General features: G+C 39.3%; 1 protein-coding gene across 1 annotated transcript; it reads right to left on the bottom strand.

The window, feature by feature from the left end:
- Positions 1 to 7040: 7040 nt before the first annotated feature.
- Positions 7041 to 8264, bottom strand: LOC142836459 (ADP/ATP translocase 2). The gene has a single exon (XM_075950734.1). The coding sequence runs from the start codon at positions 8188 to 8190 to the stop codon at positions 7294 to 7296; it is 897 nt and encodes a 298-aa protein (XP_075806849.1). The 5' UTR covers positions 8191 to 8264; the 3' UTR covers positions 7041 to 7293.
- Between the last annotated feature and the right edge of the window lie 224 nt (positions 8265 to 8488).

Here is an 8488-nt window from a genome sequence, read left to right as displayed (position 1 = left end):
GATTGAGGGAGGGGCTGACTGTTTTCCATTTCCAATGAGAAAGTTTGTCGTGATTAGATTGGAATTCTGAAGTTAAATTGTGCCATCTTGTGCCGAAAGAAAGCATCTCACGTAGATTTTATTTTTAAACATTATTGGCAAATGACAGAGTTCATACTGCAGAGCTGTAGCAACTCCACACAAACTCCGAATATTAAATTGCTTAAGTATGAACATGACAATAAAATCCACGTTTGGCTGTGTTCTCTCTTGCAAGAAAGCACGATAAGCCTTGCAGAGAAAGCTTAAATCACGCATTCAGCATACCGCGTCCTATATATGGCTCTGCAGCACTACCAGCAGAAAACGGATGGTGTGACCTCATACTTTCCCACAACAACAGAGATTGTTTAAGACTTAAGTAATAGTTCTTTCAGGACCAAGGGCAAACCCCAGTCTTTCTAATAAACTTGTTCTGCCTGTACCAATCATGCCAGTTGGACCCAATCCATTCTATTTCAAGACTTTAAATGGCAGCAATACTCAAAACATTGTACCCAGGAGGGAAGCCCAATGCCAGCACACCCTGTGCTGCTGGTGCATAGTCAGCGATTGCAGGAATTCCGTGCTGCAGACAAAATGGTTTCCTGCGTTTAGCCTGACAGGCTTCCAGAGCAATCTCCGGAGAATGGCAGGAGGTTTATAATAGCTGCCATGCTGGCAAGGCAGCGATGCTAAGAGTTAACACGCAGTGCCGTCCTTGCCTTGGTAGTACAATTCCTTATATTACCAAGGCACAGGTAGAATTGAGTAACACCATAGAAGCTGAATCATAACGTTAAAGTCCATCAAGTAATATGCAAGTTGAAATAATGCACAACATATAAATTCTTATTATGTATCTTATATCAAAAATACATTGTGGTATAACTTCAAATATGGCTAAAAATAATAAAACAGATGCAGTAGAAAAAATGGAAAAGAAATCAAACATAAGCCCAAGAAAGTCTAATTTAGGTTATTATTGCTTTTAATGGCGTCATATGATTAAAAGCTACTTGATGCACAAAAAACAAGGCTAAATCTACTCCAAAGACTAACTGCACAATGCTTCCTCTTGCAGAGATCATCTGAGACTTTGATATTTTCTCTTTTTGAAGGTTATAATCTGGAAACTCTTTCAAACGAAAGCCGTTAGTTTCTGACACAGTCCTGTAGAAATCGTAGAAAGAAATCACCTTATAAGAAATAAGTAATTTCTTGGTATTATATTTTTGTCATTTTTGGTGCACCAAGAAATGAATTCATAGAGTTTCTAAAGAGCCTGACCTTCCATCCAATTCTGTTGACATTGTTGCCCAGTGGCCTGGGAAAACTCCTGAGGATTGTGACTGGCATTCCCTCTTCCTAAAACATAGGTAGTCATTCCTTTAAAAGTTTATTGGGAAACCTTAGCTCTCCCAATTCGCTCTTTTATTGAGCATGCATTGTAGGTCTATCATTCTATGTGAGGTTTGCAACAACTTTCTCTTTCAGTCCCCACAGTCCCTGTGGCTGAGAGTACAGAAGCACATTTCTAATCCAAGTAGCTGACGTTTAGTGAGTATATGCATGAGTGGTAATATTTCTTTGTATGTATTTGTATTTTAGTATGTTTGAGTCTACTGGTGTGTGCCAGTGTATATATGCATGTGTGTGCCTGTTTGTGGAAAATGAAAGCTGATGTCAGATATCTTCCTCAATTGCTCTTCATTTTAATTGTGAAGCTTTGATATCTCACTGAACCCAGAGACCACTAATTCATCTTTCCTACATAATTAGTTTGCAGTGGGGATCACCCATCTTTGCCCTCCCGGTCTTAAGATTACCCATCACACCTACCAGCTTTTCCATGGAATCTGAGGACCCAAACTCTGGTCTGTACAATTAGTATGGTAACTACTTTCTTACTGAGTAACCTCCCCGCTGTTCAAATTCTTAATCGAATAGATAGATAGAGTTAATTTTTATTTTATTTCTGCTATAACCTTATTTTCCAACCAAGATTCGACAATAACAGTCATAAACAAATCTAAAACAAGCCGAAGAAAACAAAAGATCAATCAAAAAGATATTATTTCAGTTAAAAGTTCACTGAATTTTACTAAACCATCCTCGCTGACACTCCTCTTGTGTCGTTTAATTTACAGAATGTAAGTATGTGTAGCGGTATTCGTTTAACTATTGTGTTCAAACTGGATGCTGCTCTCCACCTGGGCTGGCTGTTTGCTCTCATATTGCACAGTATATGCACATAGAGTATGGCGGAAGCAGTGTTGTTTGTTATTAGCACTGACCAGGAATAGTCCCTCAAGATTGGGGGTGTGGGGGAGCAAGACTCAGGATGTGAATGAAAGTCATAAGGCTTGAGAAGTTCCAGAAAATTACAAGGTTCACAAAAGTCCACTCAAAGATTACACCAACAATAAGCAACTGTGGGGAGAGGAAATATTCCTTTTCTCCTAGATGCTTACAAGACACTCAAGGAACTCTGGAGATGCAGCTTTTATGGAGTTTTCACCCATCTGGTGCAGGCATTTGGTGATGCAACCACCCTGGTGTTACCCACGCTCCTTTAAGCTACCTCTCAACACAGTCTCTCCTATATTGAAACACTGGGTATTCGTTGGTTCACCAAGCTAAACTCTGGTTGAGTCATTATGTTGTTTGTGGTGGTGGTTCCCTATCTGGGCTGAACAGATGTTTCTGCATGGCTCTACTGGAAACTCACAACAAGCAGCAATGTTGATGGTTGGCAAGATTGCAGAGGCTGTACCTAGAAATAGTCTGCTTCAATGTAAGACACAGTACTTATCAGCCCCATATAATGCGTAATTACTTTGATCAAGCAACTTTATCCATGAGGAAAAGTAAGAAAAGACTCCCTTTCTTCTTCTTTTTCCCCTCCCACCTATTGATCTTTCTTTATACATAGACACACGTATATTGAAATGCATTTCTGTTGAAAAACCTACAAAGCAAGGAAAGGGCATGTGATTCAACTTAATTCATTTCTATTCAGACTTTCATTAACTAGATTTACCTATTAGAAAAAGTAAAAATTCCTCTCTTTCTTTGTACATAAACACACATATACTGAAATGCATTTCTGTTGCAGTGTCTACAGTCCATGGAAGGACATATGATTCAAATTAATTCATTTCTATTAAAAAAAACCTAACAATACAATGCACTGGATGTCTGACTATGACCAAGGTCATGAAGTAAAGAGAGAGAAAACGAGAGGCATATCCAGCATGGTTATACTTCAATGCTAGGATTGATTGGTTGGAATTACGCTTCACCCTGACCTCACCTACTACAAGCGAAAAAGCGTCTGACCTTATGGATTTCTAACACAAAAGATGAAACCATGTAAACATACACTTGAAAGACTGAAGATCTCAGCTTTACATTGACGGGTTTGCCTCTGAAATGATTCTATGCAGGTAAGTGGGAGTTTCTACTAAGAACATCATTTGCCTATCTGTTGTCGTCTTTCAAACTGTGAGAGTAAAAACCCAAAGCTGTGAAGCAAACTTAAACAAAACCACCTAGAACTGAAGAACTGGCAGGTTGTGAAGAATTATGAAATTTGGCTTGGCTTTTGCTCAACTGTTAGAAGGTCGTCTGTGACCAAGGAAGATTAATGTGGTGTTGCACATTAAAGAGTGACTTATGAGGTGTTTTCTAGATCTTCCTGTGGGGATTTCCTGTATAATTTTCACACCTAGGTACATTCATGAGTATAAAGGCAAGGAAGCAGGACCTCTTTCCAACATAGCCAGGAGATCATTGCAACAGAAGGTGGAAATTGGATACTAGTCTGAGTACACATGAGGCAGGCACCTCTGGGAGGTGTATGAGTTGAATCACACAGGTAAGTGAGAGGTAAACAAATGGAAAGAGACCAGTGTAAAGTGAATAAAGATAGAAAATTGACAGACCTAGACACCCAGAGACCATAAATAGCATTGTATAATTAAGCAAAAATAAGAATTTGGAGCCGGGCGGTGGTGGCGCACTCCTGTAATCCCAGCACTTGGGAGGCAGAGACAGGCGGATCTCTGTGAGTTCGAGGCCAGCCTGGTCTACCAAGGGAGTTCCAGGACAGGCTCCAAAGCTACAGAGAAACCCTGTCTCGAAAAACCAAAAAATAAAAAAAAAAAAAAATAAAAAAAAAAAAATAAGAATTTGGGTAGGCACAAGTATTTTCAATACTAATTTTCACAATGTGGTTTATTTTCATTTATTTTTTCTAACATTTTAGCACTTTATTTTAAAAACCACTTTTGTTTATTCTTCAGAAATTTTATACATTTCACAATGTGAATTGACAGTGTCTGTCTACCTTTACCTCTATCCAAGTCTTCCGAGGGTCCCTCATCCCCATCTTCTTTCCAGCTTCATGTCCTATTTTTTTGGTTTGAGTCATGTTAGTGCAACCCATACCCAGAGGGGTGTGGGACCCTCTTCTGGGCACAGACAACTTACCAACAGACACATACACAAAAAAATATTAATGCTCTTTTCTCAGCAGTCACTGATTAACAGTAACTCCTTAAACATGTGTCACTCTTGAAGGAAACCTAGGCATTTTACTAAGGTATTTTACTTTTTATTGACAATTCATAAAGTATATTCTGAACATGGTTTCACTTCACCCATTTCCACCCAGATCACTGCACCACACCCCACACATCCAAACCCATGCTTTCTTTCTCTCTCTTTAAAAAACAAAAGGATAAATAAAAAAGCAAACAAACTAGAATAAAATAAATGATAAATAAGTTTTAAAAAAGCACCAGAAACATACAGAGACACAGAAAACTGACTAGATGCACAAAATTTGAAAGTGTAATGTAAAAATAAAGCACTAGTAAGATATTTTAAAAATGCCCCAAAAATAATAGGAGACAACAAATCTAAAAAAAAAAAATCCCTACTATTTAGTTGCTTTTAAGGGACCTTCTAAGGCACCAGTTCTCAACCTTCCTAATGTTGTGACCCTTTAATACAGTTCTTTATCTTAGGGTAACCCCAAGCTATAAAATTATTTTTGTTGCTACTTTGTAGTTTTAATTTTGCTAGCGTTGTCAATCTGCATTTTCCAAGGGTCTTAGACAAACCAGTAAAAGTGGCTTTCATCCCCAAAAGAGTCAGGACCCACAGGTTGAGAACTACTCATCTTATGTCTATTTTTATGTGTAATTTATATACTCAGTGAGGCTCTATTTTAGAATTTTTTTTTCCTTTGCCAGTTGGAGATAGATGCTTGTGGATGGGGCCTTGTGCCCACTTCTCTCTCTCAGGGCTGAAGACTTCATATGATTTGACCATGTGGAGACCTTGTATATGTTGTTACATTATTTGTGAGTTCCTGTGGGCTCCAGTACTGTTGTAACTCCTGACCCTGTTTTCTCAGTATCATGCATGCCCTATGATTCTTACAATCTTTCTGCCTCCTCTTCTACATAGCTTTCTGAGCCTTGATGATAAGGGCTTGAAAAAGACATCGCATTCAGTAATGAGAGTCCCAATATTTATAGTATGTGCTACCAGAGCAGAAATGGAAGCATCAATCCAGCTACAAACTCTTTGATCTACATGGAAACAATCACTACCTGATTGTATTTAAGGCCTGCTCCTTGAGATGGAACCCATGCTGAGTTGTGCTTTGTTGACCAAGAGCCTGTGACTAGATCAGCAATGGACATATGGGAAAACCAAATACTGTTGTTCTGATAAAGAAACACAGCAATCAATGGCTCCTAATGACATTCTGCTATACCCATAGATCAGCACTGTCTTTTCACTCATCTTTATATATGAGAGACCCCACAATGATTCTTAGTTGAACTTTCTTGTATTAACAGACTTGACATTTCTCAGAGTAGAGACACCATTTCATTGGTTGATTCTGTCTTCTATTCTCCAAAATGCCAGATCCTTTCTTCCCTGTTTGTTTCATGAAACTGCTCTCACTGTATCTCCTGTACAGGACATCCTTAAGTAGATGTTCATGAAATTTTGCTGAACTTAATTGCATCCAGTTCAGTATAGAGATGCCAATACCTGCATGCTGTTGTTGTTATTGTTGTTGTTGTTTTCTTTTAAACTCAGAAGTAACTTACAGTATTTTATCTGATTCTTTTAAACGGTGAGGAAAGCTTTTGAAACTAAAAACATTGGAAAACATTGCTTATAGAGAGAGATATTAGGCTTGTCTCATGATGACAAGGGTAGTTACTCTTAACCCAAAGGTCATAGTTTATGTTACTTTGGGGAGGAAGTATCTAAATTCTGGTTCTAAATGCTAATATAGTGCACATAGCCTGCAGATTTTTATTAAAAAACCTGAAACTTATTTTCAAATTTTAATGAAACCGGAGCTGATAAAATCATTGACAGATGCTTATGTTTTCTTTCAGTTCATCTTTCTTAAAAGGCCAAGAGGTGGTTGTTTTCCTTAAATCAGCTGGCAGATGGTCTCTTCATAAATTTCAGCTCTGCTGAATATAAGTTCTTCAGAAAAAGCCATGACATTTAAGAAAATAAATTTAATTACTGAAGTTTTATTTAATGCCATTATATTAGCCAAGATATATTTATTACTAATCCCTAACAAACATACATTTATCTGAAGTTCTTTAAGAAGTTTTCAACCTACATTTTTGTTTCTTTGTCAGCTTCAGCACCTTGGCTCTTCTGGAATCTGTCATCACTCACATATCTGTATGCACAAAATCATAATGAAGTTGGTGTTTCCACCTGGAGCAAAATTATTACCAAGCCAACTAGAACCATTAGGGTACAAAAGAAACAGTGTCTAGAGGTATAAGAATCACAAGAAATCGAAGATTTGTTTCCCAAAATATGATACCATAAAATTTCCTTGTTAATAAAAACAAGCATAATATCCTTTCTTTCCAAGATTTCTGCAATTTTCTTCACGTCTTATATGTGATCTACTTTTTACCCTGAACTGTTTTTTTTTTTTTTTTTTTTTTTTTGTCTTTAGATATTTTTTATTTCTTCAATTTTTATTATCAGGAGTGACTGAAATAAAAAATATAATTGAGTCCCATCATTATTGTCATTATGGAAATGGCTTTAAGAGAAAACTGGTCAGATGAATATTATTGCTTCCCACTTTTCAACTGGTAAATAGTTGCCACTGATAAAACAGACAAGCCCAGAGAATCTGTCCAGAATGTTCAAGATATGGTGTATTATACAACATGCCTGTTCTCGGGGAGAACACCTACGACATAATTATGTGTACTTCTTGATCTCATCATACAAGACAAGCACAAAGGCACCTCCCATGCCCCTGAGAACGTTGGACCATGCACCCTTGAAAAAGGCCTTGCTTCCTTCGTCACGAGCAATCTTCCTCCAGCAGTCGATTGTGCCTGTGTACATGATGTCAGTTCCTTTGCGTCCTGACTGCATCATCATACGACGGCGAACCGTGTCAAAGGGATAGGAAGTCAAGCCAGCGACAGCAGTGACAGACTGTGCAATCATCCAGCTGATGAAGATGTGAGTGTTCTTGGGATCTGGAAGCATTCCCTTTGCAGTGTCATAGATGCCAAAGTAGGCAGCTCGGTAGATGATAATGCCCTGGACTGACACATTAAAGCCTTGGTACAGGCCCCTAATCCCATCAGATTTGTAGATCTTAACCAGGCAGTCACCAAGGCCTTTGAATTCCCTTTCAGCTCCAGCTTTGCCCACATCAGCTGCTAGACGGGTACGGGCAAAATCAAGGGGGTACACAAAGCACAAGGATGTGGCCCCAGCGGCACCACCTGATGCCAGGTTCCCTGCAAAGTAGCGCCAAAACTGGGTCCTCTTGTCCACACCACCCAAAAAGATCTGCTTGTATTTATCTTTGAAGGCAAAGTTGAGAGCCTGGGTGGGGAAGTATCTGATGACATTGGCCAGGTTACCACGCCAGAAGGACAGGACTCCCTGTTCCTTGGGGATACGAACCACGCAGTCTATAATGCCCTTGTATTGCTTATCTGCCGTGATTTGCTTGCTGGCATGCTGCACCTGCAGCAGCAGCTTGACCCGCTCGATGGGCGCTACCGCCGTCTTGGAGATGGCCGCGGCCACTCCACCTGCCAAGAAGTCCTTGGCGAAGGACACAGCGGCATCTGTCATGTTGAAAGAGAAAGAAAAGGCAGGGGAGCGCGGAACGGGACTGGCTTGACAACCGGCTTCGACTCCCGGACTCTGGGGGTACCCTGAACTGTTTTAAACGGCAGTTTGAGCATGAATCCGCTGATATGTGATCTGATGTTCACTGAATCCTCATTGAATAACCTGACATTCTGACTGAATGTCACTGAAGTAAGTTGAAAGAATAAAAAGATCTTACTTCAGATCTCTATTCTGTGAAACCAAAAACATGAAGCTAACCAGCTGCAGCCTGTGTGGCTATGTCAATATCCTATCAATG

The sequence above is a fragment of the Microtus pennsylvanicus genome, chromosome 16, assembly GCF_037038515.1.
Source record: "Microtus pennsylvanicus isolate mMicPen1 chromosome 16, mMicPen1.hap1, whole genome shotgun sequence".
Taxonomy (NCBI): domain Eukaryota; kingdom Metazoa; phylum Chordata; class Mammalia; order Rodentia; family Cricetidae; genus Microtus; species Microtus pennsylvanicus.
This window is presented reverse-complemented; position numbering and strand designations above follow the sequence as displayed.